Consider the following 24,965-nt stretch of genomic DNA (forward strand, 5'->3'; position numbering starts at 1 on the left):
GTGGAACGCCTAAAGGGTTAACAAAGTTTGTAAAATCGGTTTTGAATACCTTGAGGGGTGTAGTTTCTACAATGGGGTCATTTATGGGGGTATCCACTATGTAGGCCCCACAAAGTGACTTCAGACCTGAACTGGTCCTTATAAAGTGGGTTTTGGCAATTTTCTTAAAAATTTGAAGAATTGCTTCTAAACTTCTAAGCCTTCTAACGTCCTAAAAAAATAAAATGACATTTCCAAAATGATGCCAACATAAAGTAGACATATGGGGAATGTTAAATAATAAATATTTTATGAGGTATCACTTTCTGTTTTAAAAGCAGAGAAATTGAAATTTAGAAAATTGCGATTTTTTTTACATTTTTGGGTAAATTTGGGATTTTTTCATAAATAAAGGTGAAATATTTTGACTCAAATTTATGACTATCATGAAGTACAATGTGTCACGAGAAAACAATCTCTGAATGACTTGGATAAATAAAGGCGTTCCAAAGTTATTACCACATAAAGTGAGATATGTCCGTTTTGCAAAATTTGGCCTGGTCAGGAAGGGGGCAAAGGGCCCAGATGGGAAGTGGTTAACAAAGAAAAAAACAGCGGCAACAGGTGACTTCGAGGGTCGTATGTGTCCCTTTCTCAGACTCTCGGAGATATAAGCACGCATAGCGACCCTTTCAGGTTGGGAGAGATTGTATAAACGAGATTTAGGCAGCTTGGCGCCTGGGGTGAGATTAATAGGGCAATCGTACTCCCTGTGAGGGGGAATTTCCTGAACACCACTCTCAGAGAAGACATCCGAAAATTCAGAGAGAAAAGATGGTACAGTCTTAGTAGAAACCTCTGAAACAGATGTCGTGAGACAATTCTCTCTGCAAAAGTCACTCCAACCATTTATTTGCCTCGCTTGCCAATCAATGGTGGGGTTATGTTTAGTGAGCCAGGGTAGCCCCAACACTAGAGGAGTAGGCAACCCGTTTAGGACGAAACATGACACATCCTCAACATGAGTATCACTCACAATCAAACGGATATTGTGAACTATGCCCTTTAATGATTTCTGAGAAAGTGGAACGGAATCAATAGCAAAAACAGGTATATCCTTTCCCAAAGTGCATACCTGGAAAACATGAGTTATAGCAAATTGATTATCAATAAGATTGACAGCTGCTCCACTATCTACAAAAATCTCACAAAAAATATTCTTGCTCTCTAGCACCACCCTGGCAGATAGGACAAAACGGGAACTACAAGCAAACGGAAAACCTTCAATTTCCACATCAACCTTGCCAATAGTAACAGATGGAACGTTTTTAGAGGATTTTTTTATTTTTGTTTCTTTATTACTCTCAAAAAACTGCCTGAATCTCCTAGAGGGACAAACATTTGCCAAATGATTTATACCTCCACAACAGAAACAAACCTTCCTATGATAGCTGAATCCTCTATTGTCAGAGGCAAGCAAACCCAGCTGCATGGGCTCCTGCTCAGAGGGGATTGAGGGAGACTGAGACCCCTGTGCACTGAATGAGACCGCCGCACTGTCCTTGGACTGAGTATGACAGGAAGGAGTGATCTCTCCTCTCTCTCTAAGACACCTGTCAATACGAACAGCCCGAGACATGGCAGAATCCAAGGAGGTAGGTCTCTCATGAAAGGCAAATGCGTCTTTCAATCCCTCTGAAAGACCATGGCAAAATTGACTTCGGAGTGCAGCATCATTCCAACCAGTATCAGCTGCCCATCTCCGAAATTCTGAACAGTATATCTCTGCGGACTGTTTACCCTGGCATAAAAGACGCAATCTAGACTCAGCCAGAGCAATACGATCCGGATCATCATATATCTGACCCAAGGCTAAAAAAAAAATCATCCACTGAACAGAGGGGCCGTACCCCCACCGGCAGCGAGAAGGCCCAGGACTGAGCGTTATCCCTGAGCAGCGAGATGATGATCCCCACCCTATGCTCCTCATCACCAGAGGAATGGGGAAGTAAGCGAAAATTGAGTTTGCAAGCCTCTCTAAAACGAACAAAATTCTCACTACCCCCGGAGAACGTATCCGGGAGCGAGATCTTAGGCTCAGAACAAACTCCATGAACGCAAGCTGAACCGGTCACCTGAAACTGCGAAACAGTTTTACGGAGATCTGCTACCTCCAATGAAAGACCCTGCATGTGTTCAGTCAAAAGTGAAACCGGATCCATGCTTGAAACGGTTATGGCGGTTTATAATGTCACGGAAGGTGTACAGCAAACTAGAAGACACAAAAGGAAGATCCGACTGACTGGATCCAAAACTAAGGAACCAAAGGGATAGCCCTGCAACAGACCTGGCTCTCTCCCTAACTGCTCAGCCTATGCAAAATTTTCAATGGTTGAAGATCGCATATCCTCGTACCTCAACTGTATAACCCCTGAACACCCTATAATAGTGAGGGGACACGACCACCGGCTCCCTACACTTGATACGGAGGGAGTCAGGGTCACCTGGGATCCAGGAAACAGGAAAATACAAATGAATGAACAAAACTTATCTGTAGAAGACTCAGTAGTAGCATCCAGCATGCATACACTCCAGGAAGTTGTATAAACTGCAAAGTGATGCAGTATGGGAAGGTATTTAAAGGGATGCAATCAGTGCAACTACATGACAGCTGAGAGAGGCTAACGAGATGAGGAAACTAAAGCAAAACAAAAGAAACCTCAAGTGGGAGCTTCTGAAGAACGTCTGTCAGAGCTTCTCAGATGTCTGGTGGTGACAGATAGGCATTGTTTTTCACTCCCTTTAATTTCTCCATCACTTTCAGGCCAGGAAGTAAGAACGTGAAGGCAGATGCCCTATCCCGGAGTTTCTGTGCATTTCAGCCTACGGACGCACCGCCTAAAACCATATTACCAGCTAGTGTCTTTTTAGCAGCTGTGTCCAAAGACCTTACGGCTCTTATTAAGGCAGAACAACATCTGGTCCCGGCACTCACACCAACAGATAAGTTGTTTGTTCCTGAACAATTCCGTCTCCGGCTGTTGGGTGAGTGTCATGACTCTGTTTTGTGTGGACATCCTGGTATCAAGTGTACTAAAGAGTTGGTATCCAGGTCCTATTGGTGGCCCACTCTGTTCAAGGATATCAAGTCCTATGTGTTGGCCTGCGAGGTGTGTGCCAAGTCCAAAACCCCTACAACTTGTCCTGCTGGTGAACTGCGACCCCTACCCATTCCCAGTAGACCCTGGTCCCATATTTCTATGGACTTCATCACGGATCTGCCACCTGCTGAGGGTAAGACTGTGGTTTGGGTAGTGGTAGACAGATTTAGTAAGATGGTACATTTTATTCCCCTTGCTAAACTTCCAAATGCTAAGACTCTGGCCTCTGTTTTGGTGGAACAAATTGTACGTTTTGCACGGTGTACCCGAGAACATTGTGTCTGATAGGAGTGTCCAGTTTGTGTCGAGATTTTGGAGAGCCTACTGTCAGAGGTGCCAAATCTCATTGTCCTTCTCGCCTGCCTATCATCCTGAGAGTAACGGGCAGACAGAGCGACTTAATCAGTCTGAGGAACAATTTCTCAGGTCATATGTCTCTGGTGATCAACAGTTGTGGGGTAAATAACCATGTTAATTCCTCTGCTGGTGTCTCCCGATTTTTTTGTAACTACGGTTTCCATCCTCGTTTTGATTCTGGGTCATCTGTCTCCTCGTCTAACCCTGAGGCGGATAAGGTCTCATCTGAACTGCGCACAGTTTGGGCCCGGGTTCAGTCGAACCTAGAGAAGGCTCAAAATAATCAAAAAATCTAAGCTAATAAGAGACGTTCTAGGGGGATGGATTTTCAGGTTGGGGATCAGGGGTGGCTATCCACTAAGAATGTGCATCTTAAGGTGGCCTCCAAAAAGTTTGCACCTCGGTTTATAGGTCCATACGAGATTATGGAGGTAATCAATCCAGTGTCGTTTAGATTTAGGTTACCTGATTCGTTCCACATCCATGATGTCTTCCATAAATCTCTGCTGAAAAAACATGTTACTCCTGTTGTTCCTTCACAGCCCGCTCCGCCGCCAGTACTGGTTAATAATTCTGAGGAATTAGTGATTTCAAAAATTTTTGATGTGAGGAGGGTCCGCAACTCCTTACAGTATCTGGTACACTGGAAAGGCTATGGATCGGAGGAACGGTCCTGGGTCCCAGCTAAGGATGTTCATGCCACCAGACTTGTTAAAAAATTTCATTTGGAATATCCTGAGAAGCTGTCGCCTGGGGCCTTAGGTCCGGTGGCCCCATGTAAAGGGGGGGTACTGTTACGATGCGCTCTGTGCGTGGTTCCAGGAGACGGGGACGGCCGAGGCGCGCTCACGTCATCAGCCCGTCCGGCGTCGCCCGTCCCCGTGGTAACCACTCTGGGGCTGAGCGCCAAGCTGATCACTCGGCGCTCGGCTGTATTGGAACTCAGGAGTCATGTGACGCTGTCCATGTCACATGACTCCCCTGGTGCTCTATTTAAACAGGCAATCTGCTGGCCACAGATTGCCTGTTATTGAGGTCCTTCCTGCATGATACTCACCTGGTTTGTTTGTTCCTACTTGACTTCCGATTTCCCATCCGTCTCATCCTCTGGTCTTGGCGTGCTCTCCTGGTTTTACCTTCGGCTTGTCCTGACGATTCTCTACTTGCTCCTCCGGTACCTTATTTGCTCTCTTGGTTTTGACGCGGCTTGTTTAACCTTTCTGTTTATGTGTTGTTTGTCTTCCCTGCAGTATCCTAGATAAGGGTTTGTCGACCAGTTGTCCCTTGTCGCTAGGACTTGCGAGGCAAGTAGGCAGGAACAGGGGTGAGGGTGGAGTTCAGTGGTCACTACCCCACCCTTTGTGTGTGTGACAGCAGTATTATAGTAGTTATATTCTTGTACATAGTAGCGGTATTATAGTATTTATATTCTTTGTCAATTGTCTTTTTATTGAAAAGCATATCAAAAGAGATGTTTACATACATTGATGCACAAATCAGAGTTATTACAGACAAGTCTAAAGCGTACTTTGACAGTATAGTGCATAGTATACATATGACATATATAAAGTGCATGTCTTCAGAGCAAGGTCATCTAGAACCAACTAATTGACATTTGGTGTGTGACCTGATGTAGGTAGGTCAAACAAACATATAAAAAGGGGGGGGGGATGGGGCATGGGGGGGTGTCCTTAGAACTGGACAGATACGGTCTGAGGCTGTTAAGATAACCTTTGATGATTCCAAAGGGAGGAAGAAGGTTTAGCACCCTCCATTCTCACTAATGTGTCGTTCCTGTCTGGGGGGACATTTTCAAAGTTGTTTGTCTGTTGAAAATTGTTTAAGATGTTGGTGTACCATTCGCATATCTATATGTAATCCATGGGGCCCATAGCTTTTTGTGCTTCTCATGTGCCCTAAGTTCCCAGCCCGCTAGCTCTTCCATACGATGAACGTGATCTAGTTTGCTTAACCACTGAGAGGTGGTGGGGGGTTCTTTACTCAGCCACTTTTGGGGGATAAGTAGACGGGCAGCTTGAATCAAGTGTATAACAAGTTTGTTCCTTGATGGCGATAGTTCTTTTGTTGGAAGCCATAAAAGAACCAACTCTGGGGTTAATGTCAGGTTAGTGTTTAGAATTTCATTAATGGTCCGAGAGACGTCATCCCAGTATCCTCTTATTTTAGAACAGGACCAAAAAATGTGTAGAAGAGTGCCACTCTCTTCCCCACACCTCCAACACCTGTCATGATCACTCAGACCACTAAGAAATAGTTGTTTAGGGGTGAGGTACCACTGTGTGAGGACCTTATATGAGTGCTCTTGGATCTTCACGCAGCGGGAGAAGCCATGCGAGTGTGCGTGCATACGGAGAATATCTGTCTCCGAAAAGGTAACCTTAAGGTCATCAGCCCAGGTGTGGACATATTGTGGAGTAATGCGACGTTGTGGCATTATACTAGGGGGGTTCTGTAGGAGCCCATGTGTCTTGTTGAGCTGTTTAATGACCAGGCTAGTGCCCTTTAAGAGGACATGTGAATGGAGTGATGCATTTGCCTGACCCCATAGTGCTGCTTTCTGTGGTTGGGTGAGCTGCATTAGTTCCAGTTCCGTGCCCAATGTGCGGTAGACAGGGGAATAAAGCTGCAACCACCTCCTCAGGTGAATAGCCCTGTAATATGTTTGGACATCCGGCAGTGCTATACCTCCATGACCACGCCCCAGTATCAGCCTCTGGTGAGGAGCCCTAGCCTTCTTGCCGCCCCATAGGTAAGTCATAAAAAGCCTGCGAATCCTTGTAAAATATGAGTTAGGTAAAAATATTGGCAACATCTGTAGTACGTACATAATTTTTGGGAGGACAAACGCTTTTAGTATATTCTTCCTTCCCATCCAAGAGGAATAAGGGAGGCGTAGCGATTGGAGCAGGTTTTGGACCTCTGATATTAGGGGAGTATAATTAAGCCGGAATAAATCTTCCGTGCAGGCGGAAATCCTAACTCCTAGGTAGGAAACACAGGAGGACTGCCATTTAAATGGTGTATTTGATTTCAAAATGGCTATGGAGCTCGCCGGAGCATTAACGTTTAAAGCTTCTGACTTGGTATAATTCATTTTGTAGTTTGATAGCCTACCATACTCTTTAAACAGTGTCAAAAGATGCGGGAAGGCCTCGACCGGGTTAGAAACCATGATCAGTAGATCGTCAGCATATGCCACGTTAATGTATTCTATGGCGTCATTTTCTGTTTTCACACCACGTATATTTACATGGTCTCTAATGGCCTGAAGAAGGGTCTCCATGACCAATATATATAAGGCAGGAGATAGGGGGCAGCCCTGACGTGTCCCGTTGCGAATAGGGAAGGATGGGGACAATGTGCCATTGACCCTGATTCTAGCACTCGGATCCTTGTACAATGACATGACTGCCTCCTGAAATCTCGTCGGGATTCCAAACCTCAGTAGAGTCCTCCTCATAAAGTCCCAGCTCACCCGGTCGAAGGCCTTCTCCGCATCCACACTGAGCAGCGCCAAGGGGAGGTTTTTCTTTTTGGCCCACTGTATTGCTGTGATTAACCTACAGGAATTATGATTCCCTTCCCTCCCTGGAACAAAGCCAGATTGGTCAGGGTGGATAAGTTTAGGAAGTAGATTTCCCAGACGTGTCGCCAGAAGTTTGGCCCATATTTTTATATCTACGTTAAGTAACGAGATTGGCCTAAAACTACCGCAGAGAAGGGGATCTTTCCCCGGTTTGGGGAGGATGGTTACCGTGGCCTCCAGTGATTGTTTATGAAGGGTTTCACCATTTAGGAGTGCATTGCACCACGTTACCAGGTGGGGTATTAATATATCTGAGAATTTTTTATAATAGCCCACTGGAAAGCCATCTGGGCCAGGACTTTTACCCATGGGCATAGAGGCTAGTAACTTTTTCACTTCTAGTTCAGTGACTGCCTCTAATAAGGTGTCACTTTCTTGGGAGGTTATCTGGGGTAGATTGAGGCCTTTCAAAAACAAGTCTGTTGCTTCTGGTATTGATGGGTCTGGGTGATTAGGGTATGACAGGCCGTATAGTTGCTTATAGAATTTTTGAAATTCTTCTGCAATGTCAGCTGTTTTATGCAGCATATTTCCAGTACTGGATTTGATATTGGGTATGAACATGGACTCTTTCCTTTGTTTAATAAGGGAGGACGTCAGTTTAGAACCTTTATCCCCGTGTGAGTAGTGTTTAAATTGGGCATATTGATAAGCCTTTGCGTTTTGAATGTTTAAATGGTCTTTTAGTTGTGATCTTAGCTGGGTCAGTTCAGTCTGGACTTTTATTGCTCTAGACCGTTTATGGACCGCTTCTTTATCTGCTATCTGAACCAAGAGATCGTGTAGGATCTTTTGTTTCTCTTTTTTAACCCTACTACCTAAGGCTATTAACTCTCCCCGGATAACCACCTTGTGCGTCTCCCACAGTGTCGTCTGGGGCATACCTGGTGTCGCATTATCTATAAAGAAGTCCTTTAATTTTTGCTCCAGGATTGAGGTATCTGCTTGTCTATCTAGCAGCGTCTCGTTTAAGCGCCACTGTCTAACTGAGGCAGGCAAGCTGGAAAATCTGAGGGCAGCAGAGACTGGGGCGTGGTCAGAGACGGACACAACACCTATGTCAGCCGAGTCCACCATATCCACGGCATTACTTGACAGTAGGATATAGTCTAATCTTTTATATGATTTGTGTGGGGCCGAGAAGAAGGTGAAGTCCCTAGTATCTGGGTGGGCTAGTCACCAGACGTCCAGCAGATTCATGTCTGATAAGTACCTATTGATGCACCCCAGTGCTGATTGGGTCAATTGGGAGGAGCCGTCAGAAGCATCAATCAAAGGATTCAGTGTGACATTGAGGTCTCCCCCAATCAATCTAATCCCCTCTGCAAACAGATCTAGTTTACTTAGTGTGATCTTGATGCATTGTTTCTGGCCACGGTTAGGGCTGTACAAACTAGCGAGTGTGACCTTTTGTGTACCTATGAGGCCTTTCACGAAAATGAAGCGGCCCTCAGGGTCCGTCAGGGTAGATATCAATGTAAATGGTACTTTTCTAGAAATTGCAATACCCACTCCTCTTTTTGCTTTCTCAAAGGCACTGAAATACCAGTGTTGGAAGAATGGGTTCTGAATTTTAGGTACATTTGTTTCTCTAAAATGCAGCTCCTGAAAGAAGCAAATATCTGTATTGTTCTTTTTTTAGCAGACGGATGACCTGAGAGCGCTTTTGTGGGGTGTTAAAGCCCCTTACATTATACGTTGTACATTTAATTGACGACATCATTGAGAAAATGGGGTGACTTTGGAACCGGAGAACTCCAGTTATTCACATCGACCGTATCTAGGGAGTGAACAAGTAACATCACAACTAAAGTTTCTGTCAACATGACAAGTATAACAGTGCAATGACTCCCATGCCAGCAACACCGCAGCAGGTCACTTAGCTGCAGTGAAGCGGGCATGAGCAGCCATTTAATCAGGCACATGTACCAGGTCTGTGCCAAGATAACCCTGGTAGGTAGGGGGGGTACAAAGTGGAACCATATCTTCATAATGGTGTCCACATTGCGCCACCTGCTGAACTGGTGCGGGATAGCACCTTACATATTATGGTCTAGGTTGAATGCAGTAAAATAACATTGCAAAGCAGAATGTCTGCTCTGCAGATTACAACAAGAATGGGAACAATTCAGGACTCATGACAGACAGGTATACTTGCAGACTTAAGATGTGATATAATCAAGTAAGAACCTGTCCCTCTATGATGTCTGTGGAGAACTTCATCTGAGGTAAGATAACTCCTATGTATAGTCTCTAGGACTTCAAGTGTCTCTAGATCTGTGCTGGCTCCTCTTCTTCTGTGAGGCTTTAAGCCATCCTGAGGCCTCTGGGAGATCTGGCAGCTGTGTTCCAATCTCAGCAGACGGCAGCCATGATGGTACATCTAGTGGATCTGTTTGCAGCAGCTCCCAGGCCGCCTGGAGATCTTGTGGCAGGCGAATGGTGCAGCGCTTCCCATCTACAGCAAATGTGAGGCCGAAGGGGAATAGCCATTTATATGGCACCTTGTGATGGCGCAGATGGTCAGTGAGGGGCCGCAGCGCCCTCCTTTTATTCAATGTGGAGGATGCCAGGTCCTGGTAGATAGAGATTTTAGCCCCCTCATATATGATCTCCTTCATATTTCTGGCAGCCTGCATTAGGGCAGCAGTGTCCACATACCTCAGGAGACCGCATACCACATCCCTGGGGTTCTCTCTCTCTTTTGGCTTCGGCCTGAGCGCTCTATGGATTTTTTCTATTTGAATCTCGGCCACTCTGGAGCTTCCCAGGAGCAGGGAGAAGATGGCGCCGGCAGCTTCTGGTAAGCCTTCATGTGGGGTGCTTTCAGGCAGGCCGCGGATCCGGAGGTTTTTCCTCCTATTCCGGTTCTCCTGGTCTTCTATGAGGGAGTATGCAGTGTCCAGTGAGGCTGCCAGAGCCATGGTGTGATTGCTTGCAGCTCTGATGTAATTCGAGATGGACGCCTGGTTACTTTCCAGTGTTTCCACCCTCGTGCCGATATGCTTCAGGTCAGCTTTAATCTCCTGCAGATCCTGAACCACTGGGGCCAGGGCTGCTGATAAAGCCTGCTGCAGGAACTGCCTGGATATCGGGGCAGCACTTTGTGATGTGGGGCCTGCTGTGTGCTCTGCAGCAGCTTCATCTTCTCCCTCCGAATCCCTGCCCCAGTCATCTAGTTCCGGCAGCACCATCTTAGGACCGGCCGACACAGGAGCTGTAGCTTTCTTGTTGAGATATTTATCCATGTCGGAGGCACCGCGCTCCGGTTTGCTGACTTCAGGTTTCTCTCTGGGTATATATCTACCGACTTTTCCCATTCTTGAGCAAATTAGACCGCTGAATTTACCAGTTAGCAGAGTGGTAAGGAGGAGAGCTCTCCTACATGTGTCCTGCTAGGTCTGCAGTCAGGCTCCGCCTCCTTCTATAGTAGTTATATTCTTGTACATAGTAGCGGTATTATAGTATTTATATTCTTGTACATAGGAGGCAGTACTATAGTAGCTATATTCTTGTACATAGGACAATATTACAGTTCATGTAGAATACTACCTGTGGGTCCGCCATTTTGTCTCAGTCGGACATCTTATATTCCTACCTTATATTTCTCTTTGGCACAAAGAGTTAAAGTGAAGAAACGGTTTGGCTATTAGTGAATAATTCTCATGTGTGGTGTTCTTTTTAGAGAACAGTATTGTTCAGGTAATCGATACAAGTGGCCATGAGATCATGAAGTCTTAGTGACAGAATTATGTACTCCACTGGTTCTTCTGGATACTTGATTATTGTGTATTTGTCAATGTCTTTATTTTATAGTAACAAAACACTTTTAATGACAATGAGATCAGAGGAAGATGGATCAAAGGTTAAAATACATTAGATATTCATTCTCATACGAGAAACTTCTAACCAAGTAACCATCATGCAGTATAAACCAGTTTTCTGGCTGCAGGCTCTGCCCACACAGGCCGGCAGCGCGATCTGTGCCTGCAGGCTGAATGGTGGAGCGGGGAGAAGTCACCATTCAGAGCGCTGCCGGCCTGAGGGAGGGGAGGAGAGCGGGGAGCTGAGCGGTGAGTGACAGGACCCAGCTCCCTGCGCTCCAGCAATGAGCGCTTCCATCTGTATTGATGGAAGCGTTCATTGCTTCTGGCACCCCCCTGAGATCCGGCACCCGGGGTGAACCGCTCCCCCCCCCCCCCCCTTAGTACGCCACTGACGGATGCAGTAACAATATTCTACTTTTCAATCAAGACAATGACTACATTTTCTTGAAAAGTGACTACTCATTTTGTGAGGCAGAGAGTGATGATGAGCCATGGAAAAAGATTTCCCCTGTTCATAATGAATTATATTAACAGAGACTGATTACACCAAAAGATTATTTGACCAATATCTGTCCAATCAGACCAATAGTTGGTGTGTATAACGAAATATCTGTGTGTGTAATAGGCCTTCTGACCAAACATAGGTTTGCACTGGGTCTTGAATTATTGATACCCAATCGATACTTTTGTACCCGAATGGATTCGCAGGCTAGTATCACTAAGAGAACATGGCGCCTTAACAGAAAAAAGAAAAAAAAAGAAAAAAACCACGCAATTTACAATTTTTTGGTCACCTTGTCCCCCACCAAAAAATAGGGCAGGGCTGTTTTATTATGGACAAGACGTTCCATAAAATACATAATGCACAAGGCTTTTTTTTGTGTTTTTTTTTTTTCGCGTGGTATCGAATGGTATCGAGTATCGCAATACTTTTTTATGGTATCGAAATCGAATGAAAATTTTGGTATCGTGACAACCCTAGTAAGTAAATCTGTCAGATGATCTGTTGGTGTAACAAAGGCCTTAGGGGCATTTCTGGGGCATGGATAGCAGAGGTGGCCTGTGGAATAATACAGCGATGTAGTACACAGCACTTCCATCATAAGTGAGGGCAGATTTCCTGCTGGTAGGACGGATCAGCAGAGGCATATGGGAAAGCACTTGGCAGAAGACCCACGTGGCGATCATGGCCTGTCAGATTATGTGATCCACTACTGACCTCTTAATCCCCGTTGCATATAGCACTGCATAGTAAGATAGACGATTAACCTTTTCATTTCCTGACATTCAGGATTTATCCTATTCTAGGGAATAGTAATAAAGCATCCCACTCATCTCATATTGCTGCAGACTTGCCATTTAGACCGCAGAAACGCTGGATAAAAGCCCCCAAGCGGAAACTATATCATTATCTATATCTGATTCTAAGAAAGCTGGGTGAGGAATGGCTAATTTAATTAGTTTTGCAATTATACGTTCCTCCGCACCTACCCATAACGAAACAGGCTTGCGATTCGGACACTAAGCTGCGTGAAAAACCCTTGTGGCGGGCATAAAAGGGGTCATTCAGCTTTCCTGGGAACGGAATGACTGACCAGAGATGTGATGAAACAGCAGACGCTAATCCTCACAATTCATGTATTGCGGAGAGCTGGTTTAATCACCTATGGAGAAATCAGCGGCTGCAAATCCATACTCCACTATGAGCATATAAAGGACACAAGTGCAGGACTAGTGTCTCCCTTGCCATGTGACGTCTCAGTACCATATTGTTTATGTATGAGCTTGTATTATATCGCCATATTCTGCCCCTGGGCACACACTGACAATACTGCTGCTAATGGCACGTGTGTCACACTAATCCCAGCCCTGGTTATTCTTAATCCAGGGTGACTAGCTGTCCTCACAGAGGTCACATGACCTGCCTAATACCATGACACATGATCAGCGCTGTCTGCCGAATGTGGGGCACATCTCTGCCTCTAGCCCGGGTCTAACATGTACAGGAGTCCGTTACTGGAGATGCAGTAGGAGTATAGTAATGCAGAGAAATATGTTTCACAGCACAAATAGCATTCTGATTTCAGCATATATCCCAAAAAGCTTGCGCTGTATGCCAAATGGATCCACAAAGCTCAATCCACCCATCAGGGCCAATAGAGTCCAGAATGGTGTAGTAGATGTATTGTGCTATTACACATAAATGTATACAATAAAAGAAAGTAACATTGCAGCTTATGGCACCACCTCGCTAGGAGTGCAAGAGGGGGTGCAATTTTACTTTAGAAAACAAACTTAAAGGAGTATTAAAGCACAGCGCTCGGCTATCTCTGGCACTCCCATAAAGAATTAATGGGGAGGCAGCGCGCATTCCAACCAGCCACTCCGTCCATTTCAGGGGGAGCTCCACTGGGTTTGAGGTTTACGGTTTCCATTCACGTGATTGTGGGGGTACCAGCAGTAGGACCCCCACCGATCTAATAGTTGATCCTGTGGATAGTGGATAACTTTTTGTAAGGCCTCTTGCACACATACGTTTTTTCTTTCCGTTTCCATTCCATTTATTTCAATGGATCCGCAAAAATAACGGAAGGTACTCCGTATGCCTTTCGTATTTCCGTTCAAAGATAGAACATGTCCTATTATTGTCCGCATAACGGACAAGGATAGGACTGTTCTATCAGGGGCCAGCTGTTCCGTTCCGCAAAAAACGGAATGCACACGGACGTCATCCGTATTTTTTGCGGACCGCAAAATACTGAAAAAGCCATATGGTCGTGTGAACAAACCCTAAATGGAATGAGCCTATAATTTCTTAACTTTTTAATTGGAACTAATGAACACGCTCATTGGTCCATCAGTGATTGAAGCACTCATTAGTCCAGGAGGCCCAGGAAGTGTAGTACCTCAGAATAGGGTCACTTCAAAAAGGTTGATTGTTTTCAAAGTGAAAATGAACAACCCTGACTCAGCCCCATTAGGGTGCAAGGACATGGACCTGGCTCCACCCCTAGCTGTACTACTGAGAGGACACATGTCTGCTTGCTCCTCAGTCCTAGGCCTGGGTCCCAGAGAACCTACATCTCTGAGATAATTACAGCTTTAGGCCTCATGCACACGACCGTTGTTTTATTCCGTGTCCGTTGTTCCGTTTTTCTCGTGATTTTCTGCATTGCTGTATGTTGGTTTTTATCTGCACGGGATTAAATAAAGCCTCAAGTATTTTTCAGTGAAGCTGGACCGTCTTTCTTTTTATTGGGATCCATTGACTTTCAATGGGTCCGTTGAAAACTCGTCTAATGCACCGTTTGTCATCCGCGTCGGTAATCCGTGGTTCCAGTCCGTCCAAAAAATATAACCTGTCCTATTTTTTTCGCAGAAAATGGTTCGCGGACCTATTCAAGTCAATGGGACCGCTAAAAAACACGGAGGCACACAAGATTGTCATCCGCGAAAGTTTTTTTTCCTATCATTTGCATGGCAAACCTGTCTTAGATTTTTTTTTTTTACTTTCCTTCATGTCTGGTGATCCTCCAAAAATAAAGGCTGACACACGGAAACAAAAACAGAAACGGATCACGGAACAACGCAACCCCATTTTGCGGAACGGAACACAACAACAGTCGTGTGCATGAGGCCTTATCCAAAGTGCTCCAGAGAAAGAGAGAGAAAGAAAGAGAGAAAGAGAAGGAAGACTACAAGGTTCAGAATCTGCAAGGCTGTGCACTGGGGTCAGTCAGCTGGTCATGTGCTTGTTTTAGGCCTCATGCACACGACCGTTGTGTGTTTTGCGGTCCGCAAATTGCGGATCCGCAAAACACGGATGGCGTCCATGTGCATTCTGCCATTTGCGGAACGGCATGGACAGCCATTGATATAACTGCCTATTCTTGTCCGCAGGACGGACAAGAATAGGACAGGTTATATATTTTTTGCGGAACACGGAACGGAGCAACGGATGCGGACAGCATCTTTTGCGGCCCCATTCAAGTGAATGGGTCCGAATCCAAGCTGCAAAAACTCGGATGCGGAGCAAAACAACGGTTGTGTACATGAGGCCTTAGGACGATATAGACATGTATGCTGCTGTAAGAGGCAATTTTGCCAGTGCACCCTTCCATACTTTGAGACGGTCTGGCAAGCCGTATCTTAGATCTGTACCCCTCGGCCTGGGAATTACAGAATGCTTACAAGAAGCTCATTGCCAGCCTAAGGTTCTGCAGAGGGACTGTAGAAAGACAGAGAAGGAGTACCACAGCTGATCAAACCCTCAGCCTGAGCCCTGCAGCCTCGGTTGGATGAAGCAAGCAGACAAACTCCAGAATTCCAGGAAGAACGCATACCTTGTGAAGATAACTGTGAGTAGAGTCCAGAGACCCAGGAGAAGCCATATTCCTCCTCAGCTAGTAAGTCCCCAGACAGCAGAAGATAGAGAGTGCAGAAGCCAAATTCTTGGCACAGTATAGAGCTCCAGAGCAGACGTATTTTCCTGCAAGCTCCAGGTTGATAGAGCAGAAGATAAATCCCTGCCAACCATTGCCAATACCTGCTGGGACCTAAGTCAAAAGCTGTATCTTGCCTGGAGGAAAGTTACAATCAGTAAACACAAGTTTGAACTTCACCAAAGGTCTGGATCTCAATTTCTGCTGCAAATTCCTCTATTACTCCTAATAGCACTACACTCAATTTATTGCAAGTGAGCCAGGATCCAGGAGTCCAGCCGTACTCAGGTAGGAGACACCATTGACACCATTATCACCACCATACAGAGACATTACACCACTCTGGCATTCCTAACCTGGGGCGTGAGTTATAACACCTTGGAGGGCCCTGTGATTGTACCCTGCGCACGCTGCAATTGGCATCACGAACAAAACTATAGACTATCACCTACACCTGACCCAGCCATTGCATAATTTGCCGTCAGAGTGCATACCCCGATCCAGCTCACTGCATTTTTGGCGTCACGAACAGGATCGAGCTGTGTGCCATAACAGGATTGAGCTGTGTGCCATAACAGGATCGGATCGAATTGTGTGCCTATCCCTGCTACAAGGCCTACAGACTGTGCCAAAACCCTGAAAATGGACTTTTACTGCCTTTATTGTGGTGCCAGAAAGCGCTACACGGTGCGAATCAGCAGTCCAAGGGTTAATTCGCGATATTCGTTTAATGGCTAACTGCTCAGCCAATTTCAAAAGACACCATAAGAGCTCAGTGGCGCACCACTACAGCTGCAACATCTGAGCTACCAAAAGCAGGAGTGCCCCCTAATGCGCTTCAGTAGCTCAAGCAGCGAGAAGGACCTGGACGTCCTTCTCTAAGTGCCCTTCTCTTTAACACCTGAACTATTCGGGAGCCACGTCATGGACTGTTTTTGACGGGTGAGGACCCGTTGGCATTGTTTTAATGTTTTCTTTTACAGGTTGCCCTATTTCATCCTCACCCTGATGGTCATGTGCAGTAAGGACTTCCCCCATCATCATTTAACCCCTTGCATCAAAGTTTGCACATTGTTTTATCCCTTTTCTCAGGTTACTTGATAGCCTTATGGATTTACGGTTTTAATATGCTGCTTCTATGTGTTTTTATTACTTTTTATACCGCCTAATAGATTACAATTAACTTTATTATTCCTGTGGATTAGAATTGACTTTCACCTGTTTGAGAGGAATACAAGTGACTTATGGACTTATTGTTCCTGTCCACAGTTAAGCACTTCAAGAAAAAAGGACTCAAGCCTTATTTGAGCGTATTATGATAATATTGATTGCACTGATATTTGCGTAATGTTTTTGCACTAATTTCATTAGCAGCTTTCAGGTTATGTAACGTTTAAGTATTATATGCCCATTGTGTGTATTCCTTTTCCAGGTGCCGCAATGTGACCTCATGCACTTATTGTGAAATTGCACTAACTTTGCCTTAAGGCTCCATTCACACGTCCGCAATTTCGTTCTGCATTTTGCGGAACGGAATTGCGGACCCATTCATTCCTTTGGGGCAGCATGATGTGCTGCCCGGACACAGAATTGCGGGTCCGCACTTCCGCTCCGCAAAAAAATAGAACATGTCCTATTCTTGTCCGCAATTGCGGACAAGAACAGGCATATTCTATTAGTGCCGGCAATGTGCGGTCCGCAAAATGCAGAACGCACATTGCCGCTTTCCGAGTTTTGCGGATCCGCGGCTCCGTGTATCCGCAAAACACGTTGCGGACGTGTGAATGGAGCCTAAGTCGGATATGTAGCAACTTACTCTTGTGTGCCTTGCTTTACAGCTCTTGTTCTCTCTCCCCTTCATACGGACTGCCTCTGCGGACGCTTAATACTAATGGCCTACATCTGGAGTCATATATCCCAGGTACCCAGGGTAGGACCAAGTGGTAAGTCCTGGCAGGTCTAGTAACTACACGGGTAACCCCGCTGCTTCGGGAATGGTTAGAGGAGTTTTTGACCCCTCCTTTCCGCTTGTTATATGTTCAGGATTGCTCCCATCCTGAGGTGTCTTCCAGAAGTTTCATGGGATTATCATACCCTCCTCCTGTGACTGCCACAAGTGCATGGAGACACTAATACCTCCCCTTCTGAGCCTTGCCTAAGGTATGGTACCTCAAGCCTTAGTGCCATTTAGCTACCCATAGTCACCATAGTGATCATGCTTTAAGCCTTATATTTTGACTTTGGTGCAGAGAAGGGAATACAGGATAAAGCCACCCTTCCATTTGTGGGTATTTCATTACATAATGGTGGGACTACAGAGTAAAGACACCCCCATGCTTCCTTTGGTGTTTAGAGGTCAGAACACTTCAAAGTTAGTCAGTAGTGATTGCTTATTGCAGACCTTTGGTTCAATGGTTAGACTGAGAGGGAAACTGTTAGTTAGGACACCCTACTCATGCGGGCAGGAACCTCAGGGTAGCCAGTATATGTTTTGTCTTTGTATGTCATATATGTAATACATGAAGCACTTTGTACTTATTTGGGTACCCCAGAGCTGGTTTCTCCCCTTCTAAGCATAAGCCGAGGGCGGCTTAACTCGAAGTAAAGGGGAATGTAACACCCCAGAGTTGTGTTACTAAACTCTTTTACCCCGCTACAATCTCCTAAGAGCAATAACATTGTCATCTGATGTAATTTTACATTATGTCATTCACAACTGTGCATTATAAACCATGTTGAATGTATATTGCTGTAATTTCCATGTTCACCAGCAGGTGTCAGCAATGTGTCAGCAAGGGAACCAAACCAGGATCTTGTCTCGGCTGAGACATTGATCAAACCCCCAGCCTGAGCCCTGCAGCCTCGGTTGGATGAAGCAAGCAGACAAACTCCAGAATTCCAGGAAGAAAGCATACCCTGTGAAGAGACTGTGAGTAGAGTCCAAAGACCCATAAGAAGCCATATTCCTCCTCAGCTAGTCAGTCCCCAGACAGCAGAGGATAGAGAGTGCCAAAGCCAAATTCCTGCCACAGTATAGAGCTACAGAGCAGACGTCTTTTCCTGAGATCTCTAGATTGATAGAGCAGAAATAAATCCCTGCCAACCATTGCCAATACCTGCTGGGACCTAAGACTAAAGCTGTATCTTGCTTGGATTAAAGTTACAATCAGTAAGCACAAGTTTGAACTTCACCAAAGGTCTGGATCTCAATTTCTGCTGCAAATTCCTCTATTACTCCTACTAGCACTACACTCAATTTATTGCAAGTGAGCCAGGATCCAGGAGTCCAGCCGTACCCAGGTAGGAGACACCGTTGACACCATTATCACCACCATACAGAGACATTACACCACTCTGGCATTCATAACCTGGGGATGTGAGTTATAACACCTTGGAGGGCCCTGTGATTGTACCCTGCGCACGCTGCAATTGGCGTCACAAACAAAACTATAGACTATCACCAACACCTGACCCAGCCATTGCATAATTTAGCATCAGAGTGCATACCCCGGTCCAGCTCACTGCACTACCATTGCTGCTATTCATCCATACATTGCTATTGGAGAAGGAGAGCACTGTGTTATATGCCTGGAACTGTGCCTTGATACTGTTGGACGAACTACTACTCCTATTCTCTACTTTAGTAAAGAGACACCTCTTTATTTGTACCAATTGGCCTGGTCATTAACTCCAACACCATTCTCCGGCCACTGCACCTGCATCTACACTCCTGCCTTGTACCCTGCCAAAACATTCAACGCCAAGGGAAACCCTACTATCATCAGGCAGGAGCCCCAACATCAGGGTGTGCCCTGAGGGAAGAAAGGGTGCACCCTCCTGTCAATGCACAGCCTTAGGGGAATGTTGGTGTGAGAATTGCCACTGTGATCGTGAGTCATAGTGAGACTCTATACGACGTTAGGATGAAATGCAGAACTGGCGCCAGGACAGTGTGGCACCAAGAGCATACTGGACCCAGAGTGGTGGAAGTGGCAGGATCCAGTACACTCGTGGAGATACTGAGAAGATAATTTTTTTTATGTCTGGTCTGCATTTAGGGAATGGAGGGGATAGGGATTGAAGGTTCTTTAGGTCTGGAATAATATGGCGGCTGATCTGGGGACTGTATGAATTTGGCTGCAGATATGGGGTTTGTATGAATTTGGGAAATTAATCTGGGTCTGTATGAATTTGGAAACCTATTTGGGGTCTAAATCGGGGGTCTGTGTAAATTTGGGGCTAATATTGAGTCTTCATGAATTAGGGTCTGGTCTTGGGTCTGTTAATTTTGGGGTCTGGTCTGGAGATCTGTATTAATTTTTAGGTCTGGTCTAGCCTTCTGTAGTAATTTTGAGGTCTGGTCCAGAGGTCTTTATTATTTTTGGGGGCTCATATGGTCTGTATTAAGAAGAGGTTGTCCAGCCATGTAAAATTTAAAACTTAAAAACTGCTTAGAATAAAAGCAGTGATATCTTTCTAACCTCCAACTCTCGCATTTTATGCACATGTTATGATTGTAGCCAGTGATTAGGAAGCTAGTGGCATGAGATCAGTAAGGTATCACAACTTCTAGTATTTTATAACATTTTAAACAATTCAAAGAAAAATGACATGGCTGAACCACCACGTAATGGCAATGGTAGTTCATGCTCAATGCAGTCACTCTCTTGGTCACGGCCGCCAGAGTGCTCCTCTGGTTCCCTGGCCTGCCGTTGTTCCTCTGCTCCTTCCCAGCGGCAGAACTGTCAAGGTAGTGCTGCTCATCCTCCTCTATAAGGCTGGGGCCTGCCTCTCACTGATCGTAGGGTGCGTGCTCTCTCTAGAGTTCTTAAAGGGCCACCGCTCTTGTATCATAACATTCCCCAGGCTATGACTGGCCATACTTGGGTATTTAGGGAACCTTTGCCTGTGGGTCTAGTTTCTTGCAAAGGTATGCTACTTGTCTTGTTCTTTCTTCCTGTGTACCAGCTTCTGTCTGACTCTGTACTTGACCCTTCCCTGCCAATCCTGACCTATGTTTGATCTCCATACTGACCATGAGCCTCCTGTCCTGATCTTCAGACTGACCTTGGACCCCAGCTTGCCCCTGACTATGATTGTGCCTGAGTCTTCGGCACTGGTGTCTCTTGAGCCCTGTGGGTCAGCGGTCTACTCAACAAAGATTTCTCCAAGAGGTAGTGGCCTAGTGGTTCCCCTGCAGCACAGCTCAGATCCTTGTATAAAAGTTAAAGGGTGAAGACAGGGGGCAGTTAGATAATGCCTTTAGTAGTAGTCGAAAGTCAGATCTGTTCAGTACATCTATCTTTTCCATAAAACCTATGGGTTCAGATCTAGGGTTAAAATCCTTTTTGAGGTTTGGTCTGGAGTTTGATGCTTTAAGTTTGCTTTGGCACATTTCTAGTTCTGTACCTGCGCTACTTGGGTACTTTGGCAGTACAGTATTTGGGGGCATTGAGCAGCACTATTGGTACATTAATGCGGTCACATGGAGCAGGTACAGTTTTGCCAGAAACTACAAGATGGTAGCTGGATAAGTTTTTTTTTTGTTGTTGTAGAGGGCAATGATGGACTGCAGAAGCAATGAGCCAAAAACAGAGGTGTAACCTGAATCTCCTGGGCTCTAATGCAAAATCTGTAATAGGCCCCCATTTACCATGTGTCATTTGTTATGTAGCAGAGGAGGCTGCACATCCCTGGCCAAATATGTCTGTGCAGTAATTTCTGCAGTCTTCAGGAGAAATGGTCATGACTGGGCCAAATGGAGAAGAAAAGGGAAGTGAACAGTCCAAATCAGTGGAGTCCCTGAATTAGCAGCATTAGCTGCCTGTGAGTGCTTCATTTAAAATGTGTTTAACTTTATTAGAGGATAAGGTCCCTTTGAATGGGGAGGTGGGGGAGGCACAGTTTGCCGACTCTGCCTAAAGGGTATATTAGACAGCCAGATTTTCTGCCCGATAATCGCTAACAAGCGTTCCTATGATCATCTGGCAGTCTAATACTGCCTCTAATTGCCCTATGAATGAGCAAACGCTCGTTCATCAGGCAATTCAGATCTTTCAGCATGCTGAGAGATATGGATTTGCCGGCAGCAGATTTTGCTGTGTAATCACGATCTACCACCGGCACACTGCTGTCCTGCATGGGGACGAACAATTGTATAGCGATTGCTCCTCCCCATGCTGCACAGTGAAATTTTGTCAAGATGCCACATTTTGCTGTGTTTCATTGAAAAAAAAAAATGCTTTGTTTTGCAGCGATTGATGCTTTCAAGGCATGAAACTGATTTGACTACACTGTCTGAATATACCATAGTGATTGGCATAATAGGTGGTCAGCCATACTTCTCTACTTACCTTTTGTAAGAGGAGGGCCCCCGAGTATTTAGTGACCACTGCATAAATCTCATTGCCAAATGTGTCCGCCCAAAGCTTCACCCTAAAAAGAAAGAAGACGTTTGTTAACAATGTGGCCTGATGCTCCCAATAGCAAATCCAAAGCAGAAAATTAGAATTGGTTTTCCAGGGACGTTCTTTAAAGTCCAGGACAAATGATATAATTATCCAGGGAGAATAGAGACCATAGCTGCCAAATTTTAAGAAGTCCTGCTCTCTAAGGCAGGCCACACACATAGGATAGCTGCCAGCCAAATGCTCGCTTGTTCAAATAAGCAAGTGTTCTCATTAGGAAGCGGGGGAGGAAGCCACTTGCCAGACTGTTCTAGCAGCAGCTCATCTCCCTGAGAACAAAGTAATCGGACTGTCGAAATCCAACTCCCTGATTCTTTTTTCCACCGACATCTGCTAGTCTGGAGTCCCCCACATACACATCAGACGGTCGTCCGGTTCCACCAAACTCAACAGGTTAAGCCGACATACATGGCTAGCCTAAGACTGTGTCTGAGCCCTAAGTTTGGCATGTTTGCCAATGGAAGCTCCTGGGCTAAACATCAAACATACAGTATATCACAAAAGTGAGTATACTCCTGACATTTTTCTAAATATTTTACTATATCTTTTCATGGGATAACACTGAAGATATGACACTTTGATACAATGTAAAAGTAGTCAATGTACAGCTTGTATAACAGTGTAAATGTGGTGTGCCCTCAACATAACTCAACACACAGCCATTAATGTCTAAACCAGGGCTTGACAAATTTCCTTGGAATCTAGGAGCCAGCTAAAAAAGTTAGGAGCCAGGCGGAGCCGCGTCATAAAGCCTCCAGTAGATGCCCCCATAGTGCTCCTCCGCCCCCTCCCCCACTTCTCCATAGAGCTCCCCAATAATGCATGCCAGTACATAGGGCCCCCAGAAGGTGGAGGAGAGCAAAGTCTCTAACATCCACCAGCTCCGTGATGTCATCATGGAGGAGTGGAAGAGGATTCCAGTGGCAACTTGTGAAGCTCTAGTGAACTCAATGCCCAAGAGAGATAAGACAGTGCTGGAAAATAATGGTGGCCACACAAAATATTGACACTTTGGGCACAATTTGGCCATTTGCACTTAGAGGTGTACTCACTTTTGTTGCCAGCGATTTAGACATTAATGGCTGTGTGTTTAGTTATGTTGAGGGCACACCACATGTACACTGTTATACAAGCTGTAAGCTGACTACTTTATATTGTATCAAAGTCTCATATCTTCAGTGTTGTCCCATGAAAAGATATAATAAAATATTTAGAAAAACGGGAGGGGTGTACTCACTTTTGTGAGATACTGTATCTATACTGACTGGTGTTTTTTAACAATTGGAGTCAATGACCGACGTATGCAACTATATACCTATACAGTGACATATGGCCGGGCCTACTATTAGAGATATACAGTTGCAAGAAAAAGTATGTGAACCCTTTGGAATTATATGGATTTCTGCACAAATTGGTCATAAAATGTGATCTGATCTTCATCTAAGGCCTCTTTCACACTTGCGTTGTTGGGATCCGGCATGCACTTCCGTTGCCAGAGGTGCCCGCCGGATCCGGAAAAACGCAAGTGTACTGAAAGCATTTGAAGACGGAACCGTCTTCCAAATGCTTTCAGTGTTACTATGGCACCCAGGACGCTATTAAAGTCCTGGTTGCCATAGTAGGAGCGGGGAGCGGGGGAGCGGTATACTTACAGTCCGTGCGGCTCCCGGGGCGCTCCAGAATGACGTCAGAGCGCCCCATGCGCATGGATGACGTGATCCATGCGATCACGTGATCCATGCGCTTGGGGCGCCCTGACGTCACTCTGGAGCGCCCGGGGAGCCGCACGGACGGTAAGTATACTGCTCCCCCGCTCCCCACTGCACTTTACCATGGCTGCCAGGACTTTAGCGTCCCGGCAGCCATGGTAACCATTCAGAAAAAGCTAAATGTCGGCTCCGGCAATGTGCCGAAACGACGTTTAGCTTAAGGCCGGATCCGGATCAATGCCTTCCAATGGGCATTAATTCCGGATCCGGCCTTGCGGCAAGTGTTCCGGATTTTTGGCCGGAGCAAAAAGCGCAGCATGCTGCGGTATTTTCTCCGGCCAAAAAACGTTCCGTTCCGGAACTGAAGACATCCTGATGCATCCTGAACGGATTTCTCTCCATTCAGAATGCATTAGGATAATCCTGATCAGGATTCTTCCGGCATAGAGCCCCGACGACGGAACTCTATGCCGGAAGACAATAACGCAAGTGTGAAAGAGCCCTAAGTCTAACAATAGACAATCACAACTGCTTTGCCCTATAAAAAACACACACCAGTTCTGGGTTTGCTTTTGACAAGAAGCATTGCCTGATGTGAATGATGCCTTGCACAAAAGAGCTCTCCGAAGACCTATGATTAAGAATTGTTGACTTGCATAAAGCTGGAAAGAGTTATAAAAGTATCTCCAAAAGCCTTGCTGTTCATCAGTCCACGGTAAGACAAATTGTCTATAAATGGAGAAAGTTCAGCACTGCTGCTACTCTCCCTAGGAGTTGCCGTCCTGTAAAGATGACTGCAAGAGCACAGCGTAGACTGCTCAATGAGGTGAAGAAGAATCCTAGAGTGTCAGCTAAAGACTTACAAAAGTCTCTGGCATATGCTAACATCCCTGTTAGCAAATCTACAATACGTAAAACACTAAACGAGAATGGATTTCATGGGAGGATATCACAGAGGAAACCACTGCTGTCCAAAAAAAACATTGCTGCATGTTTACAGTTTGCACAAGAGCACCTGGATTTTCCACAGCAGTACTGGCAAAATATTCTGTGGACAGATGAAACCAAAGTTCAGTTGTTTGGAAGAAACACACGACACTATGTGTGGAGAAAAAGAGGCACAGCACACCAACATCAAAACCTCATCCCAACTGTGAAGTATGGTGGTGGGGGCATCATGGTTTGGGGCTGCTTTGCTGCGTCAGGGCCTGGACAGATTGCTATCATCGAAGGAAAAATTAATTCCCAAGTTTATCAAGACATTTTGCAGGAGAACTTAAGGCCATCTGTCCACCAGCTGAAGCTCAACAGAAGATGGGTGTTGCAACAGGACAACGACCCAAAGCATAGAAGTAAATCAACAACAGAATGGCTTAAACAGAAGAAAATACGCCTTCTGGAGTGGCCCAGTCAGAG

At 45.5% G+C, this 24,965-nt stretch overlaps 1 protein-coding gene across 4 annotated transcripts in view; it reads right to left on the reverse strand.

Annotated features, from left to right (window-relative positions):
- CACNA2D4 (calcium voltage-gated channel auxiliary subunit alpha2delta 4) overlaps window positions 1-24,965 on the reverse strand; it is a 256,717-nt gene that overhangs the window by 204,960 nt on the left and 26,792 nt on the right. For all 4 annotated transcript variants that reach the window (XM_040436631.1, XM_040436615.1, XM_040436624.1 and 1 more), the window contains exon 2: window positions 21,727-21,808. In XM_040436631.1, coding sequence (XP_040292565.1) covers window positions 21,727-21,808 — 82 coding nt within the window. The remainder of the gene's footprint in view (window positions 1-21,726; window positions 21,809-24,965) is intronic.

Source organism: Bufo bufo, chromosome 1 (genome assembly GCF_905171765.1).
Source record: "Bufo bufo chromosome 1, aBufBuf1.1, whole genome shotgun sequence".
Classification (NCBI taxonomy): Eukaryota; Metazoa; Chordata; class Amphibia; order Anura; family Bufonidae; genus Bufo; species Bufo bufo.